General features: G+C 44.3%; 1 protein-coding gene across 6 annotated transcripts in view; it reads right to left on the reverse strand.

Annotated features, from left to right (window-relative positions):
• Positions 1-5,599: 5,599 nt before the first annotated feature.
• MYO1B (myosin IB) overlaps positions 5,600-15,938 on the reverse strand; it is a 179,351-nt gene continuing 169,012 nt past the window's right edge. For all 6 annotated transcript variants that reach the window (XM_080798484.1, XM_080798483.1, XM_080798486.1 and 3 more), the window contains 4 exons: positions 13,680-13,812; positions 13,165-13,317; positions 11,563-11,690; positions 5,600-6,932 (listed from right to left, as the gene is read on the reverse strand). In XM_080798484.1, the coding sequence (XP_080654610.1) occupies positions 6,809-6,932; positions 11,563-11,690; positions 13,165-13,317; positions 13,680-13,812 (538 nt within the window). In that variant the 3' untranslated portion in view covers positions 5,600-6,808. The remainder of the gene's footprint in view (positions 6,933-11,562; positions 11,691-13,164; positions 13,318-13,679; positions 13,813-15,938) is intronic.

Consider the following 15,938-nt stretch of genomic DNA (forward strand, 5'->3'; position numbering starts at 1 on the left):
CCCATGCCCAAAGCCCTGCGGCTAAAGAGAAGGGCCGACTTCAGGTTCCCGTATTCAGGATCTGGGGAACCATCACTACTCCAAACGCCTGAATGCGTGTTTATTAGTTTTAATGCCTTACTCCCTACCTTCACAAGAGTAGAGGACCTCTGAGTTATGAACTTCACTTCTAAACGACCATCCCAACAAGTTCTGAGCTGTAATAATATATATGGTTTAGTAGTGACACAACAATAATAAATTTAATAGAATAGAAAATCTAAAAACTGCAGTGGGGCAAGGATGGCCTTTTTTTTTTTTTTTTAAAGATTTTATTTATTTATTTGACAGAGATCACAAGCAGGCAGAGAGGCGGGGGCGGGGGGAGGTGGGAAGGAGGCTCCCTGCTTAGCAGAGAGCCCGATTTGGGGCTCGATCCCAGGACCCTGAGATCATGACCTGAGCCGAAGGCAGAGGCTTAACCCGCTGAGCCACCCAGGCGCCCTTTTAATAAAAAGGCCTTTTTAATAAAAGGTGCCAGGTCCACTGGCTATGCATTTGGGAAAAAGAAAAAAGAATCTTGACTCCCTACTTTACACCATTAAAAAAAAAAAATCAATTCCAGTAGACTAAAGAACTAAATATGAAAGGCAGAACAATAAAGCTTCCGAAAGGAACCGCAAATATCTTTGTAAGCTTGAGCAACAACTATTTCTTCAACAGGAAACAAAAAGTATGAACCATAAAGCAAAGAACGGGTAAACCAGACTACACTGAAATGGAGCATGTGTTCATCCAAAGACACCGGTCAGAGAGTAAGAAGGTCACTGCCGACCGTGTGGAGGCGCGCGCCGCACACACATCTGATAAGGGTCTCGTATCCAAGATAGAGCTACAAATCAAAAAGAAGACAATCCCAACGGAAAAAAAAACAAAAGGCAAAGTACTTGAATAGGTACTACACCAAAGATGATACGCGAATTGCCAATATCGAAAAGGTATTTGAGCTCATGATCATCGGGGAAAATGCAGATTAAAGCTAAGTTCCGTTACAGGCACTGAAATGAAAAAGACCGGTGAGAGCAGGTGGGGCAGGGATGTCGGACAGGTGCAAGGCCCGCGCACGGCTGGTGGGGCTGTCCACTGGTACCGTTCCTTTGAAGTCAGACTGACGCAACGTGCTAGAGGTGACCGTGAGCTTCCCCCATGACCTGCCAGCTTGATTCCTAGGGACATGTGCCGCAGATACGTGGATGGGCAGTCACCGACAGACGGGTCCCAGGGACATCTGCAGCAGCACGACGCATCATAGCCAAATGCCCATCAACAGTACAATGGACTACAACATGGCAGTGTCCCCACACTATGAAGTATCCCGCAGATAGAGCAAACTTCTACAAGCACCGATGTGAATGATCGTAGTCCTAACGCCGACAGGAAAGGCCGGAAGGAAGTGCGTGTATTGTATGACTCCATCTATGTGACGCAAAAACAAACAAACAACAAACAAAACCAAAACCCAAAACAAAAAAGGACAAAATTAATATATGATACCAGGAAATGAGAGAAAGTTACTTTTGTGGGGACTTATGAAGGGGGTGGACAAAGGGGCTTCTTGTTTTGGGTGCGGGAACACAGACGTGTCCACTTTGTAAAAATGCTTTGATAGGTATGTTTACATTTATTTATGTATGTCATTAAAAAAATGTTTTTAAAGAGAATATTCCAGATCCACTGATTAGTGAGAGAGAGGGAGAAAGAAAAAAAGAAAAAGAAAGAGAGATAGAGAGAGGAAGGAAGGGAGGAAGAAAAGGGAAATTGGGATGAATATAAAATAAGTGAATGACTTCGAGTCATCCTAAACCTTCTCATCACAAGAAAAGACAGAACTACGAGGGGACAGATGTTAACTTATTGTGGCAATCGTTTCACTAGATGCGCATATATCAAATTGTTATGTTATCCTCTAAAACTAATACGACGTAGCAAGTCTATTATATTCAAAACTGGACAAAAGAAAGTATTTTAAGTATTTTAAGTAAGTGAAATAAGGTGGCTGGTTTCTTTCGCTCAGTACTGCCAGGCCTCTGGGTGACTATGGAATAAAATTCTGTTCTCAGTTTCCTCCTTAAACACCGAGAAGCTGACGGTGTTTTCCTTGGTTACAAAGTTAGATTTTTGCTGGATTTTATGGCGCTGAGCAGAGGCAATCTGGCCACCATGGCGGCAAAAAAAGCTAACGAGGAAGAGTTTGTGGTTTACGCTGTACCGTGATTAACTCCAGATTCGGAAAATGATCTTCAGACCAAAGAGAAGGAGGCAAACCATTCCAAGATTTGCAGGAAACCAACTCAAAAGCAATGACTTTTCTCCAGAGTGGCTGTTGGAATGGAAGCTGATGAGGCAGAAGGCGAGTGCCGGCCCGGCAAGGCCGGGGCTCCCTCGGGTTTCGTGAGCCGGAGCCCGAGGACGGACAGCAGGTAAAGGCATCATTACCGGGGGACCCAAAGCAGCAGCCCCTCCGAAGGGCATCTTAACTCCTCAGCATGACGTCCTCGAATGGACAATGAAAACTTACAGCCCGGGGGAGGGAGGGGGGGAGAGCAAACCCGCTGTCCTGCCTCCTCTTCCTTTTACCCCCTGCGCCTACCGGTTTGAGTGAATTTGAGTGCGGCAGTTGTTAGCAGAGAGCCAACACCCAGCTTAAAAACAAAAGGCTCTTCCTACGGTGCCTTCCTTCTCCTAAAGACTTACATGATAAACAATTAGGAATTCACAAAATCCTACCCAGCGGCATATGCCATTTTAAAGAATGCCTGTGACTTGAGTAGGTTGGAACCTAAACGCCTTATCTATTCTGTGAGAAACGGCATATGAAAAAGATGTTGTCTGTCGTATTTAGACTAAAAACTTTGAACCATAGCCTAATTACCATAATTACACTTAAATACATGAATTTGGGGATTCTCACTCCGCACACTAATTGAGATGGCACAATACAACCCTTTGTCCTCCTAGATTTCAGCCAAATCTCCATCCTGAGGACGTGCCTCTGATTCTCAGAACTCTTGGCCTGGTACTTTGGCATCCCAGAAATACCCCACAACCCCTGTGGTATGAGAGAAGGTATTCAAACTCGAGCTCAAGGTTTTACATCCAAGTACCGGGTCCAAGTTCTTATTCTAAGGATGGGGAACCAAAACTATAACCAGTCTGTTAGACTTTCCCGTGTTGCTTTTTTTTTTTTTTTTAAAGATTTTATTTATTTATTTGACAGAGATCACAAGTAGGCAGAGAGGCAGGCAGAGAGAGAGGAGGAAGCAGGCTCCCCACTGAGCAGAGAGCCCGATGCGGGGCTCGATCCCAGGACCCTGGGATCATGACCTGAGCCGAAGGCAGAGGCTTTAACCCACTGAGCCACCCAGGCGCACCCCCATGTTGCTTTCTTGCCCTGTGGTACGTGAAGTCAAAGTCAAGGGTACCGTGTCAGCCACACTGCAAACTTGGCCCACGGCCACGGTCTGATATTTAGTACTGATTGCCTGGTTACTTTTTCCAAGCACATCTCTTCGTCCAGGCCTACAAGTCACCCCAGGGGCTGGGCAATGAAGTGGTGGCTGAAGGGCCCTGCGGCCAGGCCCGAGCACCCAGGGAATGCGGCATGCTGCCAATCCTTTCTCTATTGCAGGACAGCGACAGAAATTCAAAGATAAGGAAATAGGGGTTGCTCACTGGTTATAATAGGGCAATGCCACAGTTTATCAGTAACGCTTGTCAGGTGCGGGGGTGGGAGGCGGGCGGGCAGCACTGGTAACCCTGGCCCGTGCTACGGGTGCAGCTAGAGACACTCTGGGCCGGTTCTGATACCCGAGGGGTCCATCAGAATCACCTCCCAGAGCACTTGTTAAGACACATGGCTGTGTAGCTAAAGAGCAGCTCTGGGATTTTTTTGTGGGTGGTTCTCAAACTTTAATGTGCTTAATCACCTGGTGATTTTCTTGTAAATTGTAAACTTCAAGATTTCGAGCTCTGTCCTGGAGATTCTGATTCAGTTGGAAAGGGGTAGGGCCCAGGCATATGCATGGTTGGTTGAGTTTTAAAAACAAGCTTTCCTTGTGATTTTGACCCCACTCTAATCTCATGATCGAAGACTAGGGTTTAATATTCTATTTCTGAGCTGAAAAACCTCAAAATAATTGCTCGCAGCAATTACATTTACCCTAATCACTAACGCTTGCTCCCTATGGAAAAAAAAGGCGGCAGGGAGGGGGTGGGGGATGAGGTAACTGGGTGATGGACATTAAGGAGGACACTTGATGTAATGAGCACTGGGTATGCAACTGATGAATCACTGAATGTTACCTCTGAGACTAATACTATATGTTAATTAATTGAATTTAAATTTTAAAAAAAGGAGGCATGACTGCATGTATTGAAAACATTAAGAACTCTCACTTCCGGTCTGTATTGCTCAAGGATGCTCTCCGTCTCCGTAGCAGCGTGGTTTTGTCGGTTTAGGAAACTCTGAGGAGGCACATTTCACCCTGGAGCGTAAGGAAGTGTTCTTGCTAAGGTTCGGAAAAACTTTATCAAGTCAAGTTACAACCCACCTAGAATTAATTTCATGACCAAAAATTACTGAGTATTTCAATGGCAAGACTAGGAGTGATGGATTATGTGCAAAAACACTGTCACTTCAAACTACTTTATAGAGCTATTGTTAAATCCTTGCAGAACACTTAGCACAGTTTGATTAAATGGCTTCTCTATTGAAAATCAACTCTGGGAAATGTATTGTCGCTAACTGTTGCTGTTTCTGATCATCATAGTGACCAATCTGCAGAGACGGTATTTGGGAGAATTTAACAAGTAGACCTATGGAATATTGGTCCTCCCTCCCCTGGACTTAAATTTCCATGTGGGAAACAACCCAGCGATGATCGGGAGGGGACTGGATAAACAGATCCACACGACAGAAGTCAAGGAATGAGCAAGAAACACGAAGTAGAGAACAAAGTCTACAGAGTATTAGCTTTTGTCTACTAAAGCAGGAGATAAGAATCTATATGTTTATTTTGTTTTGGAAGCATATGCACAAAGCTGTGCGAAAGCGAGTAAAAACAGTGGTTAACTTGGGGAGGGGCAGGAACTGAGCAGACGGGGGAATGACGGGACGGAACACTTGCGCTCTATTTCTGTTTATCCTTACTCGCACGTTGAACAGTGCGAATGTATTACATATTTTTTAAAACATTTTTTAAGAACACATCTCAGTTCCAGATTTCTACTCACCTACTTCAGGAACCATCAATCTACTGCTCTAGGTACATGGTACGCAACGTGGTACGCAAGTAATGCTCTCCTCTACCTGCACCAATAAACACTAAAGCTTCTGAGAATTTCTTTATGGGAGCGATTTTCTTTTGAAGTACAAAAATTAAAAGAAAGTCCCCCCCAAATACTTTCAATGAATGTTTCTGGTTTATAAAAGGTCAGTGGGATTCAATTACACAGAAGACACAAAATGTTTGAACGATAAAGCCTTCCAGAGCGATATTACATTGACACACAATGTGAGAACACAGCTTGAAATACAAAAATACAGTTGTGATCCAGGAAATGGCACCAAATTATAACAGTTTTATTATTTAACATACCAATGTATATACATTATCCTCCCAAATAAGAAACAATTTGATTCCAAAGTTTAAATGTAGTTTCCAAAATGAATCCTTATTGTGAATTTGGGGAAAAAGAAAAAGTCCTGCAAAGTAGTATAAACAACTTTGCTCCTTGACTAAAATATGCGTCCTGTACCAATCACCTCTCTCCTACAAAATGTGTATTATAAATAAAACTTCCCCAGAAGATCTGGGATGTTTATTGCACGTCGTACAGAATGCTTGCCACGATCTGAAAGGCTATCAGCCCTTGACTGTATTAGCTGTTCAAAATACTTACTCAGATTGGGGTGAAAACAACACTCTGCAAATATTAGCCTATGTAGGATCATACACAAGGTTTACCAGAAACAGGAAAATATAATCTTACGGGACTACTTCTGCTACTTTTTCTACAATAAGAATGACTCTGTTTTCTACTGTTAAAAGCAATGACAAGAGCCGAACAAATTAAAAGTCCTACTGAAATGTCAGTTTTCTCTTTTCAAACAGAAACCACCTATAGAGGCATTTCGCTTGGTCATCTATTTCTACTTCTAGGGCCAGCCCTTCCTGAAGTGTAGTGGTTGAGATCGTGCTACGGGATTTGGAATAATGGTGTCTCCATTGGCAATAGTTACACTGTTTTGGTTTCAACGTCTTTGACCTCTCCTAGCCCTAGTCAGGACAGCACAAGCCAGCCAGAATGCCGTGGCCTGAGAAACAGAAAACCTTCCTAGTCCGTTTTCATGCCACCCAGCACCGTGCCCAGCCAGGGGGAGGCACTCAATAAATATTTGATGCATGAATGCAGTTACCTTTGGGGACCATTTCCTCTACTTAGAAATAGTAATGATTGATGAGTAATAGGCTGATTGCGGGTACACAGATCTAACATGATGCTAAACAAAGAACACGTATGACATGGCACAGACACTGTTAGCTTCTATACTCCTGTCGCAGGACAGGCTGTGTATTTTAATAAGGGTTAAAACTATTCCAATAATAAAAATTGATTAGTCAAATATTTTTTTATTTTGCCAAGGATCTCTAACAGTATTAGCCTTTGGCAACTCCCAAACATACAATGAACCCCAAACAAAACAAAACAAAACAAAATTGCACTATTACAACGAAACAAGTCCGTGAAAGCAGAGAGGAGGAACCGGTCAAGGAACGGCAACTTCCAGGAGACGGTTGTTTTTTCGTTTGCATGTTGGGACACTCCCATTTTTCTGGTTGCCCTGAATGAACTTCACACATACTTTATCCTGTCTGAACTGCACCAGGAACCTAGAAGAAGAGAACAGGACAAATTAAAGAAAAGTATACACATGACAGCGGATGACGACACTAACACAAGCTTCTGTTCCTTCATGGATGTTGACCTTGACAGGCATTCTCACTTTCCCGCAGCACTTCCTGCTGTCACCACCACTTAGCTCCAAGGACACTGAAGTTCATTAACTCACCATATTCTAGCCAGGTGAGAAGAGCTAAGAAGAATTATTTCCATGCTCCAAATGGAAAGCCCATTTTCCTCCATTTTTACATAGCAAAAATAGAAACTGGGGGATGAGTCCTATTAAATTATCAACAATTTCAGAAAATGAAAGGAAAAATTTCGGGAAAGGGGTCTAGAGACCCTCCAGAGACCATGGTTTCCAAACACTGGTTACTCGCCTATTTCCCAAACTGTTTTTGTATATCTACACACTGTGCTAATAGTCGTGTCTATCATAAGTAAATGTATTTCAAAACAGCGGTGACCTATGGAATGATAACATAACAACATCACAAGTTTGACCTGCCCCTTATATTTTTCTAATGTCCACCAAATGGATATTAAAAATGTATATGTAAAACCACAGAATTTACAAAATCTATCGGTGTACACACAAAGCCACCTCTCACCCTACCAGGAGTTTATGTGGCACAACGTGGGAAACCACAGTCTAGTCCAAACCTTTCCTTTCACAGGCCATAAGGGATCAAGTGCTTGTCCCCAAGATTATGTGTCACACCTTCCGACCACAAACAGAGCACCTTCCTCCTGGGCTGGGTGCTGCAGAGGACACCCAGATGGATCCCGTGAGGTCCCTGCCCACAAGGACGGCATCCCTGAGGAGGCAGGAGAGTGGCATGGCTGGTCTAGAACCCAGGTGCTCTCACCCCAAAGCCAGGGCTGTTCTCCCCACCATAAGAGTTAGGACAATGTTACCACATTTCCAGCACGCTTCTCAGGGCAGTTTTCTGAGCTGCTGGCACACAGCTGAGTCATTCCACCAACCACACAGATCACATGCTCACTGGATCTACCACAAGTGCAAAAATCAAAACAGCTATGTTCCGTGCACACTAGTCTTAGTGTCAAGGTCTACAGAGCCCATGCTTTGCAGACTCTGATCTAGTCGAGTGAAATGTGACACATAAACTCCTGATTTATCACTTGGCTTAACAGGATGGTCCGTCCAAGCTTCTAAATGGGCTGTTTCTTTTCAATGTGAAAGCACTGACGAAAAGAGCTGTAGTTCCAAAATCTCATCACTGATACATATGCTTACATCTACATCCTCAAAGAAGGAAAGCACCTTCCAAGTCTAATGCCAATACACGCACTTAAAAAAATCAGATACTTGGACATTTTAATTTTCAAAGACCACTTTTGGTATAATAAAAGTACAGGGAGTTCCTGTCCCCATAACTTTGGCGTTGGCTGTCTTCATGTTCACGATTCACGAGTGTGATTCGCTCCAGAAATGACGACAGCGAAGACACCCGAGGTATTTGCACACACTGCACTACTCCTAGTAAGCTACATGTATTAATGCAACTTTGAAATAAACCTGCGGGGCAAAGGCTGTTATTTGCTTCTACTTCCTAGAAGAGAAAACTGCAGCGTGGCCCGCAGGTAGGACATTGTACTCAGAGAATCATTCTCCAGCGAACAATCACGTTGAATGCATCTTTCCACTGTATCAACGCCAGTCAGAACTTCACAGCAGAAAGAATTAGATGATTTGTTTGATTTGAAATATTCACAAAACAACTGTCTACTTTGAAATGATATATCGCGTGTGTACGCATGTACATATACATACATGTGTTTAAAATATTTAACAGAACAAATTCGTTTTGGTTTTTTCCAACATGTTCAGGACTTCATTTTCAGAAACTTTTTAGAAATAGTACACATTTTATTTAACGTTGTCCTTAAAATGCAACGTACTTACGGACTGAAACGTCTGGGAGTTGAAGGATTGGAAATTACAAAGCAGGTTAAAACCGCCCTAAGGAGTAAACAGAACTGTGACTCTCCTCCTGGAAATGGACACCCAGTTTCTCCAGAATGACTATGGCGACTGGGTTTATTAAAATGATCACTTCCTACTTCGAGACCCTTGCTGAGGAAGGTTTCAGTCACTGAACCGCACTGCATTTACAACACTAAACTGTAGAGCCGGCAGTGAAATAGATTAAAGCCATTTAGGGTGAAAAAAATACATCATGGGCACCCTGCCCGTGACTTCGTCAAATGTTGTTTAAATTTATAAGGGTCTCCCAGGAGGTCTATAATCCCTGCTTAAGAGCCACAGAGGTCATGAATCAGGCTCCCCGGACCCTTGTTCTGCCCAGGAGCTCCCTGTGTTGCAGGGGTGCGGGGTCCCGTCCGCTACTTCGTTTCTATGAACCAACCACCAGTCAGGAACTGGAGAAAGAAAGGCGTTACAGACCGGTTTACAGCGCTCCTAAACGTTCTGCTTTCTTCACACGACCATCCTGTCAACTTGGTACCCAAGGATGGTTACTGCACGGTGACCCATTCAGAACATCGTACCACTGTCCTCCCCACCCCATGACAAGGCAGGGTCTGTGCCACCCGTGAGCGAACTCTCCCACAGGCATAGCCTCACCCACACACCGTGAGACCCGCGGGAGGGCTCTGTGGCTGACCACGTACGAGGGCCACAGCTCGCGCTCTCCCTCGCACCCAGCCCCTCCGGCAGGTCATGACGTGTGACAGGACGGCGCATCCGGGAGGAGCTGGAGTAAGGAGGATTATAAACGTCCACTGAGCACTTTCCTCAAGGCAGAGGCAGTGTCCTTGGAACACCAGCTTGAGAAATGCTTTAGAGTAGCAATCCTTTGTGCCTGCATGTTGACGCGACTCTCTCTGTGAAGACAGCCTCGTTAATGCGGGGAGCCGGGGAGGAGGCTGCTTCGTCCACGTGCCAAGGAGCTCCTGCCTCTGGAACGCGGAGGATCTTCCCGGGTCGGTGGGAACCGTCAGTTCCACCGCCACGGACGCCCGCCTCCCGCGCTCGGACGCACTTCAGCTAACGGGAGCTTCAAGTTCTAACGGGCCCTGACAGGTTAAAACCTTAACTGACTGGAGCCCAACTGACCACTGTATATTTTTTCCTAAGATTCTTTGTTTAATGAGAAAGGACCCAATGACAAGAAAAGTTATTTAGTCCAAACTTCAATTTCCAATGTAGAGGACACATAAAGGTCCATCTTCCGCCAACCTGCGCTCGTTTTTAATGTACAGTGAGAACAGAGGACAGACTACGGTTTTGTGAATCCCCAAGCATCAAGAAGACTTGGTCTGGCTTATGCAGGGATAAGAATGGGTATGAATTTACTTTAGAAAGACTTCTAGAAAGAAGTGAAATAGAATACGCTGGCAAAACCTCAATGAGAAAATCCAATCGTTCTTGAGCAATCCAGTGATGTGAAATTCTTACTCTATCTACGCTAAGTATATAAGCAGGTAGTAAACAGTCTGTTGAAAAGCAAAGTAACCCATCAAGTATCAATCAGTGTGTAACTCAAATTCATTCAAGTGACATCAGATCAATAAATTTAATAAGTGTGTGGGGTGCTCCAACCTGCATGTAAACGATCACTACCTATAATTAGAGTCCTACTGTGAAGGGGAAAAAAGCAAAATTTTAAATTTATAGTCAACATGGGAAGCTTATTCTATAACTCTACTTCTCTAGTATGAAAAAAAGGCATCACAAATGCAATATCGAAGTCAATATTGAAATTTCAGGTATTTCCTCTTTGCTCCGTGTCATCTATTGCAGTAAAAGGTACCACTACTTGGGCTCTGGCCCCAAATCTAGCATCTGATCTGTTAATAAGTCCTCTTGTTTCCTCCAAATTACATTTGGAATCTGACTACTTCTCACTGCCTCCCACTCACACCCTAGCCTAAGCCACGTCATCCTAGACAGCTCCGAGAAGCTCCGAACTTTTTTCTGCTTCCACTCTTGCCTCCCTAGAGCTATTTTCCACACTGCAGCCAAAGCGATCTTTGAAAATCACAAATCCGATCACGCCACCCCCTTGCTTAAAGCGCGCGACTGCATCCCATCATCCACCGTAAAATCTCAACTCCTTACCTCAGCGCCTCAGCTCTACATGGCCAGGTCTCTGCCTGTCTCTCCAGTCTTTTCCTACCGCTTCATTCTGCCACTTTTGCTCCCATCTCAGGGCCTTTGCACCTGCTGCCCCCTGCCCTGGATGGCACGTCCCAGGTTATTGCCTGGCTTGCTCCCTTGATTCCAGTCTCGAGTCAAATGTCATCACATCGAACAAGGCTCGCTGACCCCCCGATTAAATAGAGGACCCTCTGGCCCTCACCCTGCCTTGTTTCCCTCCCCAAGCCCTGTCATTCGTCAGTCGTATCACCCAGTTCCTATTTTTGCTTGTTTGTCTCTTCCACCAGGATGTCAGGGACATGAAGGCGAGCACTTGACCAGCACCTCCACTGCCCATTCACCATCTAGAACAAGCACCAGACACACACTGGCTACTTGAAGGTGGGGGCTGTACGCGTGGATGAGACTGGAGCGCTCGACGAGAGCAATGAAGCTGAGAGGGAAACGGCACATTCACACGAGGATGCACATACTCATCCGAAATCTCGATGTTGAGCTTCTGTTTGGTTTGGCTGAGGGTCGTCCGGTACAGCTTGGTGGCCATTTCAATCAGGTGATCGCTGCTGAAGAGAAAGTCTCCTTTACTAGCCGCTTCCGAGCCCTGCAAGGACAAAGCAGGAGGCAGACTGTCACAATTAGAGACAGCTCAGGAGGTAACGGGGCTGAACAAGTGTTTAGTCTCTCGGAAGCATCAGCTACTGGAGTCCGCTCTTCCGAATACAGCACAACCACCAAAGCGGCATTTTCTTCCAACCTGCCTAGAGCACTTGCAGAAAGGTTACCTAACCTTGTGCTGCCCGAAGCTGGTAGAGGGACCAGAGGCCCCGTCAGTGTCACCTGGGAGCTTGTTAGAAAGCAGAGCCTCGGGCCCGCCGCAGGCCTACCGCACAGGAACCACAACAGGATCGCGGAGTGTCTGCACATTCAGGCTTGAGCAGCACTGACCTCACCTGTAACTCATCTGAAAGAGCTGTTGTAACAATTCCTCAGCGATTTGGCTGAAAGAAAATAAGAAGAGCAGGAACACTCCCAACAAATACGTGAGGGCACTGGCTCTTCAGCCGGGCAAACCAGGGAGCTGGCAGAAAGGATGGGTGTGCCCCACTGCAAGAAACTGATGCGGTGGGACTGCAGGGGAGGGGGCGGGTGCGGCCCGGGCATCGGCATTACAAAGTGTAACTGAGGTTCAGAATCACTGTCTTAGGGCTGGATATGCTCCTTTTGAGTTAAGATCTGCAAGCGGGGAAACAGGTTGAACTGACTGTATGGGATTTTCCCAAGTGTAGAAGCTGCGAGACAGGGGCGCCACCCACTAGACGCACGTCCCTGAATACGATTCACATTTGCTGGCACCTGCTTATTCAGGAACTATTTACTGTAGCACAGGCACTGCACACCGTGTCTCATTTAATCCTCACAACAACATTATGCAGTTGTACTATTATTCTCTCCATTTTAAAGAAGGGAAGAATGAGGTAGGCCCATGAAGTTAAATGACTGGGCTAAGGTCACTGTAATAGTGAGACAAACTCCAAAGCCTGCATTCTTAGCTACACCGTTCAAATCAGGAGGTCCTAGCTAAGCCAAAAAAGCACAGAAACGCTAAAAAAATCCCGAGGTCAAAATTACTAGGCAGTTGTTTTATCGTGGTTGCATTCTTTAATAAAAAACTCACAAATTAAAGATGAACAAAGGAACATTTACTAAGTTGGTATATAGATAAAAAACAGGAGAAAGCGCAAAACACCCTGATATTTCCAAGCACTATTTTCAAACAAGTGCACTTCACAGTGAGTGCAAACCCAAGCTGTTCAGTGAAATTAGAACTCGATGAACAAGTTAATAAATGTGATTATATCAATTCAACTTCAGTTAATCAATTTTAATTACTGAAAAACCAAGCCTCAGATATTACATGGGAATGAATATAGACAAAATCTGCAAATCATTAAGAAGTTTATATGTTACAAACTTCACGTAATAACATTCTTCAGATGTGGAAAATTTTCATCCAGTGGCTCAGGGACTGGGCGAATGCAGAGATCTTTCAGTCAGATCAACAGGTGAACCTTTACCTCTTTGAGGTGGACGGCAAAGAAGCCATCGTTCTGGGAGCTCATCGACACTTTGGTCACATCCACCAAGGGAACCTCAGACTTGATCTGCCCCGACTTCTGATCAGCAAGAAGGAGGTTATTGTTTGTTAAGAGGAAAATCCGGGATGTGCTCTAAAACAGAACAAAACAAAACAAATAAGGATCCAAAACCAATGATCAAAAACATCCCAAGTGGTCCATGAGTTTAAAGTGTTTGTTATTTGTGGAAGAGCCCGTCTGCTTCCGTATCTCCCAGCACACAAACCTAGGTGAACTAAGAACACGGTAAGAACAGAGACACTAGATCTAAGTCATGTAAGTTTCAGAGAACAAGCAAAATTCCACCTAAACTTAAAGGTAAGGGGAAAGAGCTCCCTTTTCAGGAACTCTGCTGAGAATACAAAAGCGAAGCAGACTGATCAGAAAGCAGAAGATGGCTGCCCCAACTGAGAAACGCTTCTTACAGGCAGGCCCCCATGGTTAGCATTTTTTACCTTCCCATTGGCACGGTTAATTTTGTTCACAACTTCAGCGATGATAATCTTCTCTTCAATGGCATCCTTAAGTTTCTTATACTTGGGATTCTTGTTGATTTCCAGGTAAGCTCCTTGGAATGGCTGCCCAACACTACAGGAAACAAATTCCCTCCCATTAGAAACGGTTTCCGATTAAGGCATTACTGGACAAAGCTAACACCGTGTCAGCTGATTCTGAAGCACGTAACTTCATCAAAGTTAATTTTATCCATTTTATATGTCACTTATATATAAGTTGGAAATGAAACCTGAAACCTATTTCAAATATACTTTTTAAGGGATCATGGCATTTTATAGGTAGGACTTTGATAAAAATCTTTTCGTATGGCACAATCAAGATAGAAATGAGTTGCAAGAAAGAGAGTCAAGACCCATGTGCACGGTCTCATGAGAAGGGAAGGGCCATTCCTTCTAATCTGTTAATAGAAAGTTAACAGCTGCCCACAAAGGACTTTTAGTGCCTTTAACAATATGTGGCAATGGAAAAAGCACAGACCGTTACCATCACCTGTTTCAAAGAGAAACTTCATTTTCTTGTGGAGAATAAGAAAACCAAGAGGCCGTCTGGGGGAGCACAGATCCAGAGCAAGCACTTTACAAGAGCACTACAGAACACTTACACTACCACGTAACTCTGGCCCTACACAGGCAATGTCTGAAAGAAGAATCAGGCCTCTCCTCCAAGGATACGGCCCTAAACGGACAAGGCGAACATTCGGAACCAGAGCGCTTTTCCTTCAGACAAACCCCATCTTGCAAGTGGCACAATTGTGCACTAAGATGCCCATTTCCCTAAAGGCATGCGGGTGAGACTTTCAGGGAAACCTCTTCCAAGACAGCCCCCCTCCCAAAAAAAACCCACACAGAAAACAACCACCTAAAAAAAACAACTGTGGCTTCATCTTGAGCTACAAAGTTCTGGCAATTTGCAGATGCAACTTGAAATGCTTGTGTTGTGGGTGGAGGGTCAGGGATGAAAAACCGACGTAGGTGGTCAGTGCTTCTGGGCGCCCGACATATAAAAGGCTGATGCCCGCCGTAAGGGCTGCGGCTCCGTGCGCTGGTGGGAGCGGAAATCATTCCACCCCTCCGACCGCTACCGGCTGAGCACGCCACCGTCCCTGAAAATGGATAAAACTGCCCCAAAAGGACTTGGCTTGACATTAATAGATTTTTCCTGTTGTTCACATTCAGACATGTTTTTAATAATAAAAAGTGCTATGAGCCTTTGAATGTTTCTTCACAGATGTATTTTTCTCTTTCCCGTTTCTGAACAGTCATCAACAGGGAATGTTAATTAAGACAATTACTCTACAATTTAAAAATCTATCAAGAAAGTTAAATGGATTGGTTGCTGGAGAGAGTCTATAGGCCATTTTCATGTCTAAATGTGCTTTACAGAGCAGACACTCTGAACAACTTTGGATTTAGATACTTTGTTCGACTTAGAGGGAGTGGAAACCATCACAAGCCGCCAAATCAGCTGACCCAGCAAGTTGGGTCATTTAAAATATTTAAACCACATGAGCCTGGCAACAACGTTTACTTCAGCTTTCAAAAGGAAGAGCCTTCCATTGTGCATAAAGACACGGAGAATATAAACACAGCATATTGTAATACATGTGAATATACTTAGCATATAATGATTTTTCATCTCTAGGCCAGCCTTTGGGAGAAGCTAAAAGTTGTTAGAGATTTGGCTTGAAATTGTCCAATCTAACTTTTTTTAGAAACATCGGATGAAAAAGGGATAGGAATTCTGGATGAGAAATAAACCTGGAAGATGTACGGATATTCAAGGAAGCAGTCTTTACCAACAAAATCATTGCACAAACTTCACAACAGGCGTTCCTGCTTTTACTGAGCACTCGGTGTTCACAATAAAGGAAGGGATCTGACTGCACAGGCCACTACCATCATGCCCAAGAACTTAGCAAAGACTACTGCAGACCAGGGCTTTGGCAATACTGGAAAGTATTGGTTGGTTCCCTCTTCATTACTGTGCAAACGAACCCACCCAGCTCGTTCACGGGAGACCGGACCAGGGGTCCCAGAGGACTGCCAACAGAAATTGATCAGGCGGGGTCTGAAAATGATGGAAAACTAAAAGGAATTAACAATGTAATTTTATCTTAATAGCCTACACAATTTGTATTTTAAAGGACAACTTCTAATTATTTAGTGAAGTGTTCAGGCTAACGCCAATGAAGTAAAACC

This window comes from Martes martes, assembly GCF_963455335.1.
Source record: "Martes martes genome assembly, chromosome: 3".
NCBI lineage: Eukaryota > Metazoa > Chordata > Mammalia > Carnivora > Mustelidae > Martes > Martes martes.